This window comes from Lycium barbarum, chromosome 6 (assembly GCF_019175385.1).
Source record: "Lycium barbarum isolate Lr01 chromosome 6, ASM1917538v2, whole genome shotgun sequence".
NCBI lineage: Eukaryota > Viridiplantae > Streptophyta > Magnoliopsida > Solanales > Solanaceae > Lycium > Lycium barbarum.
In genome coordinates, this window is record NC_083342.1 from 118,135,489 (window position 1) to 118,159,016 (window position 23,528).

A 23,528-nucleotide genomic window follows, 5' to 3' on the forward strand; every position below is an offset into this window, starting at 1 on the left:
TATTTTATATTTAAAATTTAGTTATCAAAAACCTATACGATAAGTACTACAAGTTACAAAAAATTTCATGTTAATTTGATGAGAAACTATTTCTAAAATGCTAGTCAAAGTTTACATAACTCTTGAACGAAGGAGTGGATACCAAACCTAACTTAAACTCCAAAAAATAACTATTCACGGGAGAATTGTCCAAATACCTATAAATAAATGTTTATATATTTCGATTACATTCTTTCTATCGTTTACCAGTTGACAAGAGAAGAACTTTAAACTCCGATGTTGGTGAAAGAAAAAACATCATTCGACCTGAAACCCCACACGGCGTACGAATACATGCAATTGACGAAATACATCAGCCAATAATTTCACCATCACAAGAAGAATAAGCAACTGAAGAAGAAGAAAAAATTGTTCAAAAGGTCATCAACAAAAGTTTGGAATAAAACTAAAGGAAGAATGGAAAGGGGTGAAGAAAGGGAGTTAAACAACTACAATTTACAAGTCTCTGCCAATAATATCCATGAATTGGGATTTGTACACTTTGCAGATCATAACCAGGTGATGAGCTTCTTAGCTCCTTCATCACAGTCTTCTCAAATATCTCAGTCTCTTCAAGCTAGCCTTACGCCTCCCACTACCACCACAAACGTCGCCGCCTCCTCAAATAATATTAGCAGTGCCCTAGGGTTTAACCACAATGAACTTGTCCATAGACCATCTTGGAATAACGACCAGGTAATTCAGACGTTTTACTTGGTTCATCTCATCTGCCTAAGCTTTGAGCGGCATATATTTGTGTTGTTACGCAAACTGGTCTAACCACTAGTAGTATTAAACAAAAAAAAATAGAAAGCTTCTTGTCTTTGTGATATACTAACACAAAATATTGGGATCTCCTTTAGGGTTTCTCTATTTATTCTTAATTTACTTCTCGTAGTCATCTCTTTTGTTAATTCGTTGTTATGGATCAACTTTACATAGGTGGAAACACTAGATCCCAAGGCTGTTAATGACGAAAATTGCAGCGGTAATGCTAGCGAGGGTAACAATTCATGGTATTATCTCGAATCTCATCTCTCTCTCAGATTTAGTTTATTTTCAAAATGAAAGTAAAATGTTGTATCGATTCTAGCTCTATGAACTGCGGCTCGTGATTATCATATAGAAGTACTGAAATATCCTTCTTCTAACTTTTGATTTATATATCTTGGTTTTCACAAGAGGGGAAAACTAAAGAAAGAAGGTGGAGGAGTTTTGGATTTATTGGATCATGATCTACTTATTCTTTTCACCAATATGCATGCATAGAGATTTTGATTTGCAAGAAGTTATTAACCTCAGCATAAGAGAGATACTTTGTGCTTAATTCATTCTATCAAAATCTATGAATGGAGCGATTATGATGGAGCCTTCAAGAACGGTAATACCTGCGGTGGAATGGTAGAGATTTCTTCGTTCTAATCTGACTTTGAATCTCAAGGACTGAACTTCTTTTCGGCAGAGAGCACTAAATTCCTAAATAGCGGGCTTTTTTACAAGGCATGTCGGAATTAGTCGAACTTGTGAGCTTTTCACCGCATGTACCAGAATTAATCAGACCAGTAGGTTTCGAAGATGAAAAAAAGTCTGCTTTATTTTCAAGTATTTATTACTTACCTCTAGAAGCTTCTTCATGATTTTCATTAAAACCTGAGAAGATCTAAGCATTAATTCATGCAGACAGATTCTTGCATCATTTTTTCTTGCAATGTCTCTTGCCCTTTACTTAACTCTATTTCAAAATATGTATAAATACTGTTGTTTGTACTATATATGTAGTGTGGACGGTGTAGTGCATCTTAAGAAGGACAAGTGGTAGATCCACTATATATTATAATGCTCTATTATTTGTACCCACGTGTCCATCATCAAATTCAACACACATATGATAATTTGATAAGACTTCATCTTAGCTAGCAGAAGTATAAATCCATATTGTTGTGAGCTCAATTGATTAATTACTAGTAACATTTGATTTCCAAAACATGTAGGTGGAAGGGTTCATCCTCAGATAAAGGAAAGGTGAAGATAAGGAGAAAGCTGAGAGAACCAAGGTTTTGTTTCCAAACAAGGAGTGACATTGATGTTCTTGATGATGGATACAAATGGAGAAAATATGGTCAGAAAGTTGTCAAGAACAGCCTTCATCCCAGGTACCTAATGATATTTCCCCATAGTTAAGTACCCGTTTCTTCGGTTTTTCTTTTTTCCCTACAACAACAACTACAACATATCCAGCATAATCCCACAAGTGGGCTCTGGGGAAGGTAAGATGTACGTAAACATCACCCCATTGTGGGGTAGAAAGGTTGTTTCCGATAGACCCTCGGCTCAAAAGAAGTCTAATCAAAGCAGAATAGAAAGGAAGACAAGACAACAAAATAGCAAGATAAACAAAGCAAAGGAAGTAATAGGTAGCAGTAAAATCAAAGAATAGGATAAACTAAACTTATCTTATAAGTAGGAAATTTGTTTGTTTTTTGGTTAAAAACAGAACTATTGTAAGTACTTAATATGCATCATTACAAAACGAGGAGCTAGTTACTGTTAGCAAAATGATTGGTCAAAATACATTTATCCGAAACAAGTTTAGTAAAAGAAATTTCTAATTCATCTACCTCGATAGCTTTTAGGGCAAACATAATAGGAACTTCGAAATAGACAAGACTTCTAGAAAGTAAGAAAATTATTTGGCTTTAATTCCTTCTCCTCCACTTAATTAATTAATTAATTAGTTGTGAAAATATCTTTGTACACATTGATTTCTCCCAAGCCAAAACTTCACAAACCTTCGAATAAAGCGGAGGTAGAAGTCCAGATATAGATCGACCGAAATTGCTTTTGCTCAAACAATGTATTCGTATTAATTAAAATTCATTAAGTATGTATTCATATTAAATTTAAAACTCAATTATTAGCACTTGAAAACGTCATTCTAAAATTCAAAATCAGTAATGTTGAAATTTTAGCTCTGCTGCTAGCTTGGGTCTTGGGATTGATTAATTTCTCGAATGATGATCCAACTAGGACATTGGACCTACGATTTCGTACAAATTTTATCCTGGGGTTTAAATTAAAATGCAAAATGGGGAAAATGATGGTGTGGTTTCAAGTAGTTTTGGGAAGTACAAGGAATTGTATAAATTGGTATTATTACTTCTACTCCATATCTAGAAGTGGGATAGACCGTGTTGACAGTAGGGTGTGGACCATCTATATATCTTGAATTCTCCTCTAACCATTGAGTATTTTTTCTGCTAATTCCCTTTTCGTTTGTATTTTTGTACTTGGCTTTATTTGTTTGAGTATTTTCTCTTTTTGTCCTATTAATAATTACCTTAAATTCAAAATACATAATTCCTACTATATATCAGTATAGCCTGAGCAACATTGTAGAGATCGAGAGAACATCTCTAATTACTTAGGTATGTTATATTTTGTTTTCAAGAGAAGTTACACTAATCTTTGTGTGATCGCATACGCACCTAGGAAAAATAGATCTACTTCTTTACCAGTATCCGTAATTTCTCAGTATGAAACTTGAACCTTCTGATTATATTTAGAAATAAGAAAGCATCAATTTATCCAAGAATGTTGTATTTCGCTTCTTACTTCTTAGTCAGGATAATTATGATCAACTAAGTAGGCGTTTGGACATGCGATTTCATCTCATGAGATGAAATCAACGTTTGGACATGCGATTTCATCTCTGATTTCATCTCATGAGATGAAATCCCAAATCATCCAAAAAGGCATGATTTGGGATTTGAAATCATGATTTCAAAAAATATAAATGTAAAATTTGACCCATACGTTTATATTTTGTAAAAAAAGACCCATAAGTTGGTAGATATATTTACCAATCATGTTTACCAATCATTTGTATTAAATATTAATCTGCAAGTTGGTAAAATATATTTACCAATCATGTTTACCATGTGGGAGGATTATATTAAAGAGTAATTACATTTACTATTCATGTTAAATTTTCCTTTTTATTGAACTAAAGTTTGATCAATTGATGTTGTATTTTTTAGAACGACCTTCTAGTAACGTATTAATTTTAGTATGAACTATTATTTACTCATTTGGTAAGATTGTATAAGAATTGGGAAAATTTTGATAGTTTTCACAACTTGTGGGGTTTTTATGTTTATAAAAAAAAACTGCAACTTCAGAAATCCAAATTACATGTCCAAACATGATTTCATGTCATAATTTCATCTTATGATTTCATCTCATTAGATGAAGTCCAAACGGCTCCTAAAATTGCGCATATTAGTTAAGTTTGTTAATATGAGCTGAATCAAGCACATAATTGGAGTCTGAAAGACTATAAGGGTGTAATTTACTGTAAGTCTTCGTTTGGATCATAAATACTAGTGGAGTAAGAAGTTGATTAATGCATGAAAAATATAGCATGTCTAAATAGAATTGAAAATGCATATGTATACCCCTTGATATTAACATAGAGTGCAAACGCACGCATTTGACATTTCTCAAGATATTACTACTACTATCATATTGGAAATTCTTATTCTACACTATTATAATAGTAGTATAAGCCAATTCCCAAGTCAAATTAAGGGAGTAATTAATTAATCTAAAGCATGCTCGAGAAAAATGGAAAGGAGTCATTAATCAAAATTATTGCCTGTACAATACTTAGCTACATGTATGATGTAACAACTGCTGCTTAGAATTGATTTGGGGTGTATTTGGTATTGAGAAGACAATTTTTGCATCTTTGATTGGTGGAAATATTTTTCTAAGAAAATGACTTACCTGGTGGAATTGAAGTACGGAAAGCAAGTTATATAAGCGGCGTTTCACGCTGATTGTCTCCTTTCCACACTATCCCCGGCCCACACTCTCCCCTACCCGGACGGCCACCCTCACCAGTCACCCTATGTCTTCCTAGATTAGATGTAAATGCTATTGAGACAACATGTGTACTTGTCAAACACAAGTAATTTCCTTTGTAAGATTTTCTGGTTCGTTGTTAATTAGCAACCTGTAAAATAATGTATTCAGTTGCTTATGAGGTATTGTTGTTGTTGCATGTAGGAGTTACTATCGATGTACACATAGTAATTGTCGAGTGAAGAAGAGGGTGGAACGACTTTCAGAAGATTGCCGTATGGTAATAACTACGTATGAAGGTAGACACAACCATTCTCCTTGTGATGATTCTAACTCTTCTGACCATGATTGTTTCACCTCTTTCTAGATAATCAGAAAGCTTCTGTAGTATATACCTCTTTCAAACCATATATTTATTATAGCATTATAAGGAACACCAACAATATCACAACGAATCATATATTTGTGCCTATCTTCATGTTATTATTGGTGGATTTTAATTAGTTACTACAGATTTCTTTTTATTGTTATGTATGGTCCAATATTATGTCATGAAGGCAATCATTTTTATTTAATATTGGACAAATCTTGTTCATTCATTTGATTACTAGATGAATACTCCTATATCATATTAAAGTTAAAAAAGTTTAGTTAAATTGGTCTCCTTCCGCCCATTAGGATTTCTATCTCCAATTTCAATGCATATTTCTAGTACTTATATAACGTCGCAGTAATGTAATTAATTCATCAACAAGGCTGATGTCTCCGATCAGAGTACATAATTTATGACACTTAAATGTGAGATTAGTTTTCAAGATCCTACTGGAGTAGTATTTATTTTTTCAATTCATGATGATTAGCATATTATATAACTTATAAGTCTATGGTTGAAGTACTACAATATCTACAGGTAAGTACACCCTTAATAATAGCAGCAACTTTTATGTGCTTAATTAACTGGGACCCTCTTCTAAGATTTCTAATGGTTTATTATTTGCTTCTTTTTGTCAGTTAGGAAATATATAAGCTAGTGCTCCTTTCTTGTAAACCAGAAATGAAGTTAGAGATATCTTACACATCACGAAAACATAGCGATAATCTAAATGATTATGCAAAATCTTAAGTGCATTTCCTTGAATATGAGGGAAGTTTGGTTTCAAAGTTAACTTCTCGATCGGAGAAATAAAAGACTTTTAGTTAAGTTGAAGCGTCATAAATCAATTGATACTAGTATTGACCATAGTGGAGAAAAAATATAGATATATACATGCATTGATTATTACTTGTAAAAGCATTATCTCCAATCCCTGATCATTTAGATAGCTTGTTTTGGGAGTGTCTAATCCTAAAACACGCAATTTACATCTGAAAGAACAAACACATGAAAATTTGACCAAGATGATGTTGGGCGTTATTGCTGCTAAGTAGTTGAAGTGAACTGTTGAACTTTTTAAACCACTAATGGGTGCATGAAATTGGTTTGAGATTTCCCAGTCTTAATCAGATGTTTCGCCATGAACCATAGAAATACGAAATCTTTCATAAGGAGCGTTATATATTTACATCATAAAAATAGCCTGGCCATTTTTCAATCATGTCTATGAAAAATAGTCACTTTCGTGGAGTTTCAGATGTCACACAATAAACTTCATGATAATGTCCTATCTATGAAAAATAGTCACTCTCATGTTATCATGTATTTGAAATTCTATGACGGTGGTTCTTTTTCAATTACAGAAAAATCATGAAGTTTGGAGTTTCATCTGGTATTTGAAACTCTACGATAATAACTATGTTTTAATTACAGAAGTTGAAAAGCGCTATTTGAGAATTTTACTCAGTTATTACCCCCTTAGTAGGCCTACTATACCGACACAAAGTTGAATTACGTCGGGCAATTTGCACGATTGCCCTTCATTGGGGGTGTCTTTTATTTTTGCCCCTCAAATTGCTGGTCTTTAATTTCTTTCCCTTCGCTTAAAATACCCCGAAGTTCTGGGTTCAAACCCCGGTTTAGTCATAAAAATAAAATAAAAAATTCGCAAGGCAAGAGTCTGCCATCTCCGGTAGACTTTTAGTTATGCCTTAATCAAATTCTGCCGCATAATTAAGGCGGACTTTTTGCAAAGCCTTGCCTTTCGATTTTTTTTTTTTTTACTGAGCGGGGGTTCGAACCCAGAACCTTGGAGTATTTTCGACCACCTTTTTAAGCGAAGGACAAAAATTAAAGATCAGCAATTTGAGGGACAAAAATTAAAGACTACCCCAAAAGAAGGACAATCCGCGAAAAAAAAAAGAATTACCTCGAGTTAGTGATTTGAATACTACACGGTAAAACTGAAAAAATGGTAAGTTCAACAAATCCATAAAATTACGTACACTTCATGACCAATCCATAAAATTATATACACTTCATGAATCATTACTAGTCTAGTATAAGCCTGTCAACCGGGTAACCCGGCCCGGTTCCGGCACTAGTTGGCCCAATCGAACAGTTGCCGGTTAAAAAACCGCCCATGGCTACCGGTTGCCGGTTATCCGGTTGAAATTACCAGACCCGTAACCGCCGGTTATATATATATATATATATATATATATATATATATATATATATATTATTGAATTATAATATCTATAAGTTTCATATATACCTATGCTTATAAATATAGTATATGTAATATAGATTGTATATTTTTTATTTTCAAGTGTATATATATGTTTAAGTTATATGTATTATATAACTTAAGTTTATCTATTTACTAACAACTTATGAGTATTATAAAATTCAAGTTTATTTTTTTTCTAAGTATATAACTTTCTATTTTATAACTTAAGTATATGCATATTATAAGTATATTGTAGGTATATATGTTTAAGTTATATGTATTATAACTTAAATTTTATATTTACTAATAACTCATGAGATTATAAAATTCAAGACATTTTATATTTGCTAATAAATCATGAGTATTATAAAATTCAAGATTGTATATTTATAAATATATATAGTTATAACTTTCTATTTTATAATTTAAGTAGATGTATATTATAAGTATATTGTAGGTATATTCCTAACTTAATATAAGTAATATTAACTTGAATACTTGTAAGAATATGAACACCAGTAATAGAAGAAAGCTCAATGAGCCATATATTTTATTCATTAATGGATAACATTTATTAGCAAGTTGTATTTTTTTTTAACTTGCAAATAATACATGAGTTGCAACTAAGTAGTACAAGAATAAAATCACATTGTTTCAACCATTTGGGTAATGTCCGCCATATCATATTCATCCATTGAAATATCTTCCATGTCTTCAATTTGGTCTTCTTCACTTGCTATTAAAACTTCAATCTCTTCCTCTTCGCCTTCCACCGCCGCTAGCCTTTGGTTGCGCCGCTTCAATCTAATCCAATTGCGAATGCAAACTAGTACTTGCAAGGGATAAGGAGTGTCCATGGTCTCCAATTTGTTGTCTTCCTTGGCTAAGTGCACTTTCCGAGGCCACGGTTGATATTTGAGCATTAAGGATATCCCGAGTCATTCTTGCAAGTACCGGATAATTCGCCTTGCATTTCTTCCACCATGCTAAGACGTCCACTTTATCGTTCATTTCCACCACCAACTGCATCAAATAAAAGTGAAGTTCATCAAAGTTTGCACTACTACTAGAAGAAGTAGTAGAAATGTTTCTCCAAATTCCTAAACGAGACAGGCTCTTTAAGTTTGAGAAGTAGAAGTAGTAGGGCGTGGAGAAACGAGCATTTTCTTCCAACTTAGAATAATGTGTAAAAAAAAAAAAAATAAGCTCAACATCTACCGCTTTCTCGGCCTCAAATTGAGATGGTTCCTCAATAGTAATATCTAAAAAATGATAAATTTGTTTAACCAATGTCACACCCCATTTTAACCGGGTTAAATTTAGGAGTACAACATATTGGAGATTCCTATTGTTTTTTTTTAAGGCGTCGACACCTAATTAATTTAACGGTGAATTAGGACACCTAGATGTTAACTGAGGCAAAGTTAAAACTAAACCTCAATTAATAGTCTGCTTAACCAGTGTAATTCTAGGTAAGGGCTCTATATTATCCTAAAGGAAAGGGGTTAGGCATCCTTCAGAATCCGTTAACTTACGGTTATCCGACCAAACTTAGGTTAATTGATTGAGAGTAAATATAATGCTTAAAATAAGATTGATTAAGTCAAAATAAGATTTACAGAAAATATAATAATTTGTGTAAAAGAGATTTTAAGTGCCATTTTTTGAAAATATGATTTATGAATGTTGTTAAGGTTTTTTAGATGAAAATATAATAGCGTTGTTTAAAATAATACTCGCAGAAACATAATAACGTACGTAAAAGAAGATTCTAAAAAAATAAGTGAGACTTGAGAATATTGACGAACCCTTAAATGAAAGATGGTATTTAATAAGATTTATAGGAAATGTGATAATTTCATGAAATAAAACTTACAAGCATTGTTAAGATAAAATGCCATTTAGAGAAGACTCATAAATATTGCTAAAAGCTTTAAATAAAATGCTATTTAGAAATAAAACTTGTAAAAGATATTTTGCATAATAAGGATTTTAGATGGTATTTAAATAGAGCTCAAAATGTCACTAAGATTTTATATGAAATATGGTAAATGCTATTTAAAATAAGACTTGTAGAAAATATAACGTGAATATAGCAATGTAAAAAAAATCTAAGCTTATAATATGATTCAAAAGGAAGTGAGTTTTCTTATTAATTATGCCCAGTTAAAAGTATGTATGATTGATTCCAAATTTGACAAATTGTTTATAAAAATATACTTGAATTTATATTTGCGTATTAGTAACGTTTCGAAACGTTTGTGATAAAATGATTTCTTTTTTTTTTACTTAGAATGTATAGTCATACCATTTTGTAAATTAATCATTCCCCAAAAAAATGAAAAAAAATATTAGACATTTAATATGAAAAAGAAGGGAAATAAACTAATGGAATGATTTGTTAGTCTTTCTTAAACTAAATTACCCACTATTAAAACTAAACCTATTAATTCATTAGGACTTATCTAAATTAAGAAAAACAAAACAAAGTAAAGGGTTAGTTGCATAATACAAATTAATATGCACAAAATAAGATAAAAGAGGTAAATAACTATCGAATGGGCCAGCCCAATTTTTTCTGGAAACTGTCCGCCATTGGGCCTTGGCCCAAAATTTCCATCTTTTCTTTCTTCGGTTTTTTCTTTTTTTGCTGCGGATTGGGCTGATCAGGGAGCTGAGTTGAGAATATTGTGTTGGGCTTTCAGCCCAACGCCGAATGCGGAGAGAGGCGAGTTGCTTGAACTCGTACGCAGTGATCATGCATAAAATGAAGGAAATTAAGGGTTAGTATCTAATCGACGAAGATGTAAAAAATATAAATTCAACAAGTCGGCCACGAAAATATAAATACAAAAAAAAAAAAAAAAAAAAAAAAAAGACCAGTAAACTTGTATATATTCTGTATATATCTAATGCGTTTCAGCGAAGGTATACCAGCAACATACACACGTATATATGATTCAAGCACGGCAAATTACTATCTAAGCGAGACAATACTCATATGTGGACAGAACCTCGGACAGCCACGTACTGTGTGTTTTAATCAAAACAGCTTCAGCGTATATATAAATAACTGTAGTTTTATAGCCTACGACAATATTTAAAATCTGCATTTCAATTTCATTACTACGGGGGTAAACAAATCAACCAAACCATGTGAAACTTTAGATAAGCAATAAACACCAAACTGGCAGATAGCAAAAAAAGGGGAAAGTTTGAAACTGGCAGATAGCAACAAACTGGAAACAGCAGGAGACGCAAAACACCACATCCAAAATAAAGCTGAACAATCAGGGGAGGGGTGTGATATTTATACTTTGTTGCTGAAAAAAAACAATGCCTTTGTTTCAACTCCTATATGCGCATATAAATACCAGTTCGAACCTAGAATAGCCATACTCTTCTGCCAATGTACAATAAAGACCACTAGAACCAGTAGAGAGGTTATCAGATTCCATATCAAATATAGCATTAGAATGAAATGTGAGTACATTTGACAGTGGACATGACGACAGATTCAGAGGCCAAGCAGTAAGCCTACTAGACTTCCAATCGAATGTACAGGCAAGGTGACTTACATTTAGCCAGTAGGAAACTTAAAACAAGGCTAATAACGTATAAATCAACTAGCGCAATAACATAAAAAAAAAAAAAACTATCCCTATATCTGGATCACATAAATTCTTAAAGCACGAATCTCGATCTATCAAGCAAGTGCTAACTCAACAGGATGAAACCAGAACTAGGCATACTAAAGGCTGCCTTAAAGACATATCAAATACTAAATCACCAACCAAATCATGTAAAGAGATTTAAACAAAATTGAGCCTAGTAAGTAACATATATGAACATATCTGGAAACTACTACTACTGAGCATAATTAAACAAAGATAACAATTAACACATACAAATATGTCCTAAACTAGCAATCAACATAGCTGTCTTCTGACATATAAAACAAGTTAATAAGTGAACAAATCTAACATGTATGATTTTTAATCAACTATATGATGGTTTGGCAGGGACATACACTTATTAATTGTGCATATACAACACAACTCATATCAAATACAATTCGCAACAGAACAACCCCTAACCACATCTGATTTGGGAAACTCTGACTATCATGTTCCACATAGTGGAAATCTGATTCTATTAAGCAGATAAGAAAGAAGAATCTAACTATATAATGATTTGGTCAGCCCACATATTAGGGAGGATCTACCCTTGAGCTTAGAGGATGGTTACAACATCCTATAACATATGAGAATAGCTTAGCGGGCATACAGACCAACATGAGTAAGCATAACCCAACACTAATTCATACTTTGAGTTCCACCGAGGCATCAACAGACAACAAATACTAACATATCATCTCTGATGGAGTTAAACCAGACACATACCATGTTAGGCTCAAATTCATTGAAGGCAGACAAGAAGATTCATTAACAGACCACAATAGAGGCATATTAACTCAACATAATGCTACTTAGCAGTTTCTTTTTGTCAAATGTAAGTGAAAACCATAACCAAAACTAACTAGACAACTTTCATGCCTTTTTAAATGAAGTCCAACACAATAGAGGGTCTGGGTGGTGAACCCAACCTCTTTTGACCACTGACTGGATTAAGGCTAATACACTGACATACTCTGCTGCATCAAACTACTAAACTTGTTTATTTGGACCGATTTAACATAGGAACATGCTCAAACCCCTAGGTTAACTGTGCTAACACACACCGCGCTTAAACTGATGCTAAAATTAATATCAACATACAGGGACATGCGATTTAAACTAAGACACAAGAAAAATACAAGTGAAATAAAAAGATAGGGGGATTACCTCCTTCGGGTGCAGCGAAGTGAGGCTTCGAATCTTCAATCTACACTCGAACACTACCAAATTCGAGCTCGCGATGTTCGGATTCTCAGAAACACCACAGTAATCGACAGAAAACAAGATTGATTTGATATTTTGACTTGATAACAAAACAAGATAAAAACTGTTAATCGAACTCGTATTTTAGGGGATTATAGGCGGCTAACGGACTTAACTTTTTAAGGGATTTTGTGCGACTCCTACTTAGTTCGAATTTTTCTCCGTTTCTTGAGGGAAATTTCATGAACCCGAAAAATCCCCTTTTTTAAATTCAAAACCCCCTCTCTTATAGGCTCTGTTTTTGCGTTATGTTGAATGAAAAGAAAGACGCGTGGGGAACAAAGGGTAGTGGAAACGTGGGAGTTGGCAGTGGTATGGGAGATGTCAGAGATGAAGTGGGTGGTAACGTGGTGTGGGGTGGTGTCAGAGGAGAAACGTGGGTGTGGTGGAGGTTGACGATGAAAGAGGGGTGTCAGGGGTAACGTGGAGGAGCAGAGAGAGATGGAGGACAGGAGGAGAGAAGGAGAGAAGGGGAAAGGAGGCGGCGGACGGGATGGAAAAAATGAGGGAAACCCTAGGGTTTCCCATATTAAAGATGGGAAATGGGCCGTCCGGGTCGGGTAATAATTTGGGTTGGACTGGTCCGTTTTGAGATATTGGGCTGGTATTTGAATGTGGATTGGGCATTAAAATGTGTTGGGCTGAATTAAAATGGGCTAATTGATTTGGGCTAGTGAATTAAAAGGACGGACTGGTTGAATTAAAATGTGGACTGGTTTTGTGAATTGATCCGAAAATAATATGAGTTGATTGGGATACCACATTTAAATAAAAGACCTATTTAAATAACTTGTGTTAAAATATTATAAAATATGCAATTATTAGCGCTTAGATAAAAAATGGTGTTGTAATAGTCGTGCAATAATATTTCGAAAATCCATAGTAAATAAATAATATTATTTAATTATGTCAAGATAAATGCGATGCGTGTGCGTAAGCTAATAAAATACCGAAATGATAAAAATTGTGAATTATAATAATAGTAATAAATAATAATAATAATAATAATAATAATAATAATAATAATAATAATAATAATAACTGTAATAGAATAATGAGGTGCCGGTATTGATAAGAGGCTAATAATTTAGTAAAAAATAAATAAATATATATATATATATATATATTTTTAATTTTTCTAAAAATATTGGAAGCGTAAATAGGTATTTTGGAAGAGAGGCGGGACAAAATTGGGTGTCAACAACCAACTCAACGGTATAACAAGTTTTAAGACAAGGATTTAGAATAGAACACAATATAAATAAAGTTGGGATGGAAAAATAATAATTCTTAAATTTTTCCCTCATACTATGAATAGCCGCTTGATAACCCGGTTTTTCACTATACTCATATAAAACTCTAGTTATTTCGGCTAAGTATGCTAAAATTCCGGTAACCGCGGGATAGAATTGTCTAGAAAAAGCAAGAGTAGCATTATAAAAATTTCTAAAAATGTAGTACATTCCACAACATCTTTCCAATCGGAATTACTTAACCACTCACTAATCTCCTCATTGTGATTGTTGTGAATATTTTGTATGGGAACCCTATATTCATATGCTTGTTGCAACATAATGTAAGTGTAGTTCCACCTAGTATCAACTTCAACTTGAATTTTCTTAGGTCTAAGACTAACACTCACACATTGACTCTTAAAATCTCTAATTTTAGCCCTATTGGCATTACAAAAAAGAAAAGCAACCGCATTTCTAACCTTGTGAATAGGATCATCAAATAACTTAAGATCATCTTTAACAATCAAGTTTATATGTGACAACTACATCTCACATGGAAAATATTTTTTAGTGGAGGGTTTAATTCATTTTTAATAAGGCCAACCGCCTTTGTGTTGTTAGAAGCATTATTTAAAACAATACAAAGTGTTTTTTTGCAAATGTTAAAAAAGTTCATGCTAGTTGTTATTTCATTCGCAAAAAATTTACCATCGTGACGGCCCTTCCCTTCATCATATATAAAAGCTATAATTCTTTTTTGCATCACCCAACTATCATCTATCCAATGACATGTAATAGCAAAAAAATCTAACTTATTAACACTAAGACCAAGATCGGCGGTGTTGACACCTAATTTTGGCTCGCCGTGCTTAAAATTAACGTTTTGGGGGGCCCTGATTCGTTAAAGAGCACATAATAGCTTTTTACACATTTTTTGACGATTTATTGATAATTGTCCTTATTTTAGGAGTTTTATCAATTTATTGTCATTTTCAAGAATCATTATTTTTTTGCATATGTACAGCGTAATACTACCATTCTTGTGCAATTAATAATTGTTTCTTTATTTTATAGCAGTGCATTTTTTTGTATCTTATACATTAATATTTATATTTTATACTTACATTATTATTTATACATGTATTAGTTAACTATATTTTAGTACAGTACGTCAGTGTAGAGAAAATCGGAGTAATTAATTCTTAAACGCAGAGCAAGAATTCGATCAAGTCAAGGTCTTGTCACTTTTTTAAAAAGGTGACATTTGAAGTGATGGGTTGGGTTCTCTATCCATTGGTTAATAGATTTTTATACATTGGTTAAAAGGGTGAAGTCTCCATTGGACAATAACCTAAAGACCAAATGTGGCATTAAGGGGACAATGTGGTGTAGCCCTTTATTTTTTGGACAAAACAAGGGGTCATTTTTTATTATAAATAGTGGAGATGGGTCTTCATATTTTTTCACCACTTCACACTACTCACACATATATTTTTTCTTCTCTCTACACTTTCTACACTTTCTTTTCACAAGAAGACTAGCAAGACTAGCCTCTTCTTTCTCTCTCTATAGTTATTCATTCTTGTCTTTATATTTTTCATACATTGTCTTTATATTATTTATTCATGCATTTGCCTTTATATTTTTTCATGCATTTATCTTTACATTTTGTTCATGCATTGTCTTTACATTTATTCATGTCTTTACATTACATTTATCCATACATTTATATTTACATTTATTCATGCATTGTCTTTACATTTGTTCACGTATTTTCCTTTACATTGATTCATTCATTTATCTTTACATTTATTCATGCATTGTCTTTATATTTATTCATGCATTTTATTTACATTTATCCATACATTGTCTCATATTTTTCAGGCATTTTATTTATATTTTTTACATATCCTATCTTTTTTTTTTCTCTCTACATTTTCTTTACACTTGCAAGCATTTTTTTTACCTTTTGTCAATAATGTAACACTAAATGCTCATTTTATTTTTATTTCTTTTACACATTTTGTTCTTTATATTTTCTCTACATTGTCTATACATTATTTTTACACACACACACACACACACATATATATATAAATATATATATATATATATATATATATATATATATATATATATATATATATATATATATATATATATATATATTTACATTCTTATAATTTTTGCACATATCATATACTTATACATTCTTATACAGTGTATACTACGCCAATTCTAAGTCAAAACAAGTTTCATCTCTCTTTTATCAAAAGACCTTGTGTCAAATCATTTTTCAATGACTTTATGTCAAATCACTTTTTAAAGACTTTATGTCACATCTCATACTTTTTTTTTTATTTTTTTCAAATTATTTTAACTAACACATTTTTTCTTTCATCTTGCAATTTATTACAAACTATACTTTTGGCCGATGAAGAAATTTCCGTCGATTTCCAAGGCCTCCCATGTACAAAAGACGGGTTTTTTATTTTAAGTTTATTCATTATTTCTTTAATTCATTCGATAGTTATTTATTCTCTTACTAACACTTTTACTAAGTGTTTATACAGGTACCCGGAGATACATCCCGAAGACGACACTCGAAAGGAACCCGGAGACTTCATCGAATCACTGTTTGTATTTACTTTCCGTATTTTTTTATATAACTGTACAAAACATAAACTCATAGTATAGTGGAAACTTTATTTTTGGAATGACGGGTTGATATATTTATTTACTTGTCGCCTTGTTTGTTAAACTTAAAATTGTCATTCGCTTTAGGCAAGACTTAGGCCGTCAATACTTTCATAACTAGATTAAATTGACTTGGTATAAATACTTTGTTAAATAAATTCACACTTTTGACGATTAGGCAAAAATACTAGTCCATCCTTTAATTTAGATTCTTTATACACTCTTAATACAACTTACATTTTATATTGTTTCGTGTACACTAATACATTTTTTAATTAAGTTAAATTCACATTTTGACGCTAGGCAAATATTAAGTCGTCCATTTACAAATCTTTTATTCTTTAGAGGCATTACACATTTTCACTCATTTTTTATCCACAATTCCTTATACTTATTTTTTACCAATACTTTTTACAATTATTTTATTCCTTATTCTTTTGATAGGATATTCATTAAACAAACACTTTTTTTAACTAAACGGTAGAAACAAGTCAAATGAACTTCACTTTTCTGAATAATTTCGTTATATAAAATCTTTACACCAATGAATATTCGTAAATTATTTTTTACATTCTTTATGCACTAATATACCTAGTTATACAATTCTTTATACATTTTAGATTTGACGTACACTCTTTTACACTTGAAATATGTTCTTTATATGTTTAATATACATACATTCTTTTAATATACATAGACGCACATTACATAGACGCACATTCTTTATATCCTTGATATATTTATTTTTACATAGTCTTACATTTTTTTATATTCTTAATATAGTTACACATTCTTTACACTAACATCTATATATATATATATATATATATATATATATATATATATATATATATATATATACACTCTTTGTACTAACAGATATACTTTTATACTTACGAGGTACATTCTCTTTATACTATTTTATATATTCTTTTTTACTATACATTCTTTATGAATACTTGATACTTGATATAAATACATTTTTATACACTGTATATACTTAGTATATTATCACCTAGTGTAGCTTTTCATGAGGTCATAATATTTTGAAAACAGGTAATAATAATGATAAACAGATAGATAATCCCCCTCTAGTGTTCAGTTAAACTAAGTTTAAGGACTGTCTTTGGGCAGACTCTGAGGGATGCTTAATACCTTTCCTTCGGGGTAAATAAAACCCTTATCTAGAATTTCATAGGTTTCGTGGACTAAAATGGAGTAGACACACAAATACATATAGGTTTCCTGATTTTCCTTTAAAATTAGGTGGCGACTCTAACTCTTTTTTAACCAGTTAGAATAACTGGGAAGTTGCAAATTATATTGGACCAGTTCAAAATAGGATGTAACAGGCGTTAAGGGACACATTACGATTTAAAGAATTAAGTACATGGCGCAAATAAAATCTATACTTTTTATATAAACCAATAATATCCGTTCTACAAGTACTTCTAGTAGTACCCTCAAACATCGGATTATAACTACGTTGAATATAATAACAAAACCCGATCCCAAAGGAAAGGAAAATGATAAAGCATCATAAGCTACCATTTTATCTATCTCTACACGGTCTTTCTTTTTGTAACTAAAAGTTTTTCCGGTACGTGGGTCTATTTTTTTTTTAATACCCTTGAACTCGTTCACTCTCCCCAAACATCCTAATGTTTTGCCGCTAAATGACTCGATAGTGAACCCGTTCCCCCATCCTTATTGTTCCTACACTTGAACACAAATGTTTTATTACATATATTACATGTGACTATTTCTTTCTCCCTATCTTTAGTCATATAATTTCAAACTTCAGAGGTTGGCTTACGAGCTGGTTTTGGCTGTGTTTGTGATTGTTGTGCTTGTATATCTCCTATAGGATGTTTCGGTGATTTTGTTTCATCATTATCAACTTGATGAAAGGTTGGGCCAAATCAGTGTTCCATTACTTCGCTATCTAAAATTGGATTATTTTCAATAATGTCATAATAACCTATATTAGGTGTTTCACCCACAAATGTATCATTCATATTTTCCCTCCCCCTATTTCCCCTCCCACTAGGTGTACTACTACTTTCACCCCTTCTCTTCATAATTAAATAGCAAGAAATTAAATCGCAAGCAAATAAAGCGCAAGAAAATAAATTGCGGAAATTAAAGATAGAGTTGGAACGAAGGTACCAAATTGCCGGAATAAGTCAGATTGTTGCAAAATCTCCAACTCCACCAACACTTTGTTTATATAATTGCAAATATAAAATTGAAACTTGAAGGGAACTTTATAGTGCATAATTGAGAGAAAATTGTAATTTTAAAGTGGCTGTTTGTTGCAAAATAGCTATAAATTGAGAGAAACTGTAGAGAGAATTGGAGTGGATGAAAATAAAATGGAGAGGGGTTTATATAGGAGTGGGGGAGGAGTTAAAGTGTTAAAAATAAAAGTTTGGGCGGTTGGGGGTGGTGGGGGGCCAAAAATGGAGTTTTTAGCCGTTGCCAACGGCCACTTTTGCAAAATGGTCTGTTGGCCAACGGTCATATTTGGGCCCAAATATAACAAAAAAAAAAAAAAAAAAATCGGCCGGTTAACCAGTTGGCCAACCGGTCCGACGGTTAGAAATTTTGGGAACCGTACCCGGCCTGGCTTAGAAGGGTGACCGTCAACCGGTAACTGAGAATCCGGGTCCGAAACCAGAACCGGTCACCAGTTTCAACCGGTTCAACCGGCCCGGTTGACATGTTTAGTCTAGTATAGTGTAAAACTACTACTACAAAATAACCTTACCTCCAATGTAAATTGGTTAGTATGATAATCAACTACTGGTAATGTAAAGATATTTGACATCGCTTCCATCTTCGGGCAATTTATATTCTGTTCTTTTCCTCAATAATTCTTCTTTCTTAAAACTGATTCAAGCTGACTGAACGAGGAAGAATAAATATTTAATCATTTTAGATCTTTTCAAATGGAACGATGCAAAAGAACTACATTTAAATGCTTAATTTTTTCCTTGTTCCAAACTAAGCATCGTGTTTTTTTTTTCTTTTTCGAAAACCTGTTAATTAGGACGAGAATTATGGTTACATATTTTAGTGTTTGGAAGTAAATCACGAATTTTTATTTCATATTTTTAGAGAGGGAGAAATGTTATTATTATTATTTGTTAGTAGTAGAAGAAAGAAGAAGAATAAACTTTTAGGAGTAACTTGTTATAAATATCCCAAGTAGTGGATATCCATTAAGTTATAAATATCCCAAAATATCCCAAAATATCTCAAAATATCCCATGTCTTGTTGCTCCTATAAATAGGATGCACAGATGCAATGTTGAAAGAGCAGAAGTAATATAATCTGATATCTCTCTACATATTCTCTCTACATATTTCTCATGTGTATTTACTTCATAGTTTTATTTTATAATACGTTATAAATATCCCAAGTAGTGGATATCCATTAAGTTATAAATATCCCAAAATATCCCAAAATATCTCAAAATATCCCATGTCCTGTTGCTCCTATAAATAGGATGCACAGATGCAATGTTGAAAGAGCAGAAGTAATATAATCTGATATCTCTCTACATATTCTCTCTACATATTTCTCCTGTGTATTTACTTCATAGTTTTATTTTATAATACGTTATCAGCACGAGACTCTACCTTGAGCACTTATTTTGAAAAGATCAAAGTGTTACAATGCTACGGAGAACAAAAAATAATGCCAGAAGATATCACAAGTCATGATTTGTTATGCTCCTGCCATTTAAAGAAAAAGATACTAACATATGCATATGCATATAAGATTCATTGGCAACCTGCTGCCTACAGGTATGATTCTTTAACAATTTATGAATTTTGATTTATATGTTGTCTTAATCTCTTTCACGCTATTAAAATTTCAAAAGCATTAATTGCTCCTGAAGAGCAATACGTGATAAGACATCAAGAAATATTATGCTATTAACATCACGATCAGAAGTGATGTTATCATGTGTACAGCCATCAGAAGTGGTAATATCATGTCTTCATTAATCACTAGAAGTGATAATATTTTCATAGGCTTGTACTGGCAACAAGTGAAGATATGTTAGAGAAAGATTCTATAAATTGTATGTATGCCTCGATTTGCTCCTGAAGTAGCAATATCTTAAAAGAAATTCTAAGCTATCACAATTTGATATGCTTAAGGCCTGCACGTTCAGATGATTGTGTTCCATTTTTGAAGAATGAGAACTTTTGTTATAAGCTATAAATATAGATCCATTCCCTGAAGTGAATGTGATAATATGTAGTAAAGCCTATAAATATAAACGTGCATTTGATTGTGAAAATATCATGATCCATCTCCAGAAGAGGTAGAATAATTGAGAAGAAATATTCTGAATATTATATGCTTTACTCCCGAAGTGGTAAAACTTGAAACTTTACTCCCGAAGCAGTAAAAATCTGAAACTTTACTCCTGAAGCAGCAAGAATTACCAAAATATCTTAGAAATACTCTGAAGCAATGTCTTCTTGTGTTTGAGCAAAATAACGAGCTATTGATGAGCGTCGTATTTCAAGCACATTTAAATAATCAGGTTTCATTCCCCGAAGTGAATGAAGAAATACCACAACCTGTCTCCTGGAGAGATAAAATACAAGGAATATACCTGTTATTTTGGTGGTATGAAATTAAGACATAGCAACACGTACCTATCGTACGCAAAAACATCTTAAATAATTTTATCAAAGTATCATTCTAAAGAAAAGGGAGCAGAGTAGAATGATTCTGCTATAACCACATTAATACATTATGGTTAGTTGTTATTGATTTCCTCGAAGGAAATAACAATTAATGTATTTTCCCCTGAAGGAATTAATAACTATGTGGTTGCCTCTTTGATACAAAATGTTCAGATGTTAACGATGAATCTCCCTGAAGGAGATGTTTGAAATATTGAAGTTTAGAATTCAATGTTTATTTCGTGACACCAGTAGTGTCGAAATTTGCTTTAATGGTACCAGAAGTATTTAAGAAATATTTGGTAATAGAAATTAATGATCAAAGGCTCCAGAAGAGCTAATTATTTATTTACAAGTATCATGACACTAGCAGTGTCCAAATAATATATGATTATGGTGAACAAATTGATGTCTCTCGAAGAGCTTATATATGATAGTGCCATTCATCTGAGATCATAATTATTTCGATCGGAAAATAAATTATAGTAAACCTGAAGTTTACTAGCGAGAAAAATGGTCATCATATTGAGACTACAGATGATTGGAAGATTGAATATCTCCAACTTATTACGGGTAGGGTCACGTGTGTAAAGCGTTACCCGAGCATGATGAGATCGCATGTCACAATAAACCAGAAGTTTTGACATAAATTTTTATGCAATAGTAAACCAGAAGTTTATTAAAAGAAATAGCACTCGTCATAGTAAACTTGAAGTTTACGGGTACAGATAATTTTATCAGTTGACAAGACCATTTTGATCGTCCTGATTTAAATCTGATGTGCTAATTGAGTATTAAAAAACATATTGAAGAACTAGAAGATTCTTCAAGAATTTGTTTGTGTTGCTTGTTCTCATAATAAGTTGATTACACCAGCTAATGTTGGGACTGAATCCCCAAAATTCTGAAAAATATAAAAGGTGAATATGGGCCCCTTCACCTGCAATGTGATGTCTTAAATAGATGCATCTATTTAAGACAGTCACATGTATGTTTATTGTCAACTGGCAGTTTGACATTTACAAAGTTGCTTGCTCAAAATAATTGAGTTGGAAGCACAATTTTCAGAATATGTAATCAAGACAATCATCTTGATAATGCTGATTTATATCTAAGTTGGTTTGGCATTGGATGCCTCCATAATACAGCTAAACCATTGCTTATGAGAACAGAGTTTCAGATGTTGGTCTGAGATATGATATATTGCATACAACAACACTTGTATGCTTCAGATCAATAAATTTTGATAAATTCTCCCCTCATATTTGGTTCAGGGTCAGGAACTAGATATTTTCATCTTTTAGCATTTGATGTGCGGTACATGATTAATGGATATACCATGATGCACACAGATAGATTTTCCCAAAGAAAATGGGGACATATGTCACTAAAATAAGGGGGAGAGAATAAGCAGCTAAGAAATATGTTGTGAATTATCATCAGTATGATCCTCAGATAATTCAAGTCATATGCTGGAAGCATTTGCTGACCCAACTATTTCATATTTCATCTGCAAAATGCTCTTAATGTCCCTGAAGGACAAAGTCTACAACGTGCATGGAGCATGGTAGACCAATCGGTTCCAAATATAATAATCCTTGAAAAAGGGAGGAGCAAATGATCATAATAAGGAGGCAATGTGCTCTTGAAGAGCTACGACATAACACTTCATAAACCTTATAGGAGGTTCAGGTACCTGAAAATAATGAAGTGATGAGATCTCAGTAAGTTATGTCGAATTGCGAACCGATACAACATGATATCTTGTGGACAATATACAATATAGCGCGCAATATTGTATAAGGTTGTGAGGATTTGATTTCTACGTCTCTTAAAGCATGTTGACGTAGAATAATTACCAAGTAAAATGATCCATCTTGGTAAACGTAATGTTTATTGGGCCAGCAGTCCAAACAACAGCAGATGTCACATTAATTATACTGATGGATGTTGTCACGGCCTATGTGGCTTACTTGATGAAATTTATATGAAAATTCTTGAAGGATATAAAATGCCTGAAGCATTTGGTTTAAAGTCTCGGGAAATGTATTCAATCAGATTACAAAGATCATTATATGGTTTAAAACAATCAGGGCGTATGTGGTATAATCGCCTAAGTGAGTACTTGATAAATGAAGGATATATAAATGATGTCATTTGTCCATGTGTTTTTATTAAGAAAACAAAATCAGGGTTCATTATACTTGTTGTTTATGTTGATGACATAAACCTCATTGGAACTCCAGAAGAGCTCCAAAAGGCGATTGAATATTTGAAGAAAGAATTTGAGATGAAAGATCTCGGAAAGACAAAACTCTGTCTTGGTCTGCAAATTGAACATTTCGCAAAAGGGATCTTTATACATCAATCTGCCTATACTGAGAAAGTTTTAAATCGGTTTTACATGGACATTGCGCATCCTTTAAGTACTCGTATGG

General features: G+C 32.3%; 1 protein-coding gene across 1 annotated transcript; it reads left to right on the forward strand.

The window, feature by feature from the left end:
• Positions 1–223: 223 nt before the first annotated feature.
• LOC132645813 (probable WRKY transcription factor 12) lies at positions 224–5,501 on the forward strand. Its single transcript, XM_060363019.1, has 4 exons — positions 224–735; positions 982–1,055; positions 2,031–2,192; positions 5,107–5,501. Exons 1-4 carry the CDS (start codon positions 457–459, stop codon positions 5,267–5,269), a joined length of 678 nt encoding a protein of 225 aa, XP_060219002.1. The 5' UTR covers positions 224–456; the 3' UTR covers positions 5,270–5,501.
• Positions 5,502–23,528: the final 18,027 nt, after the last annotated feature.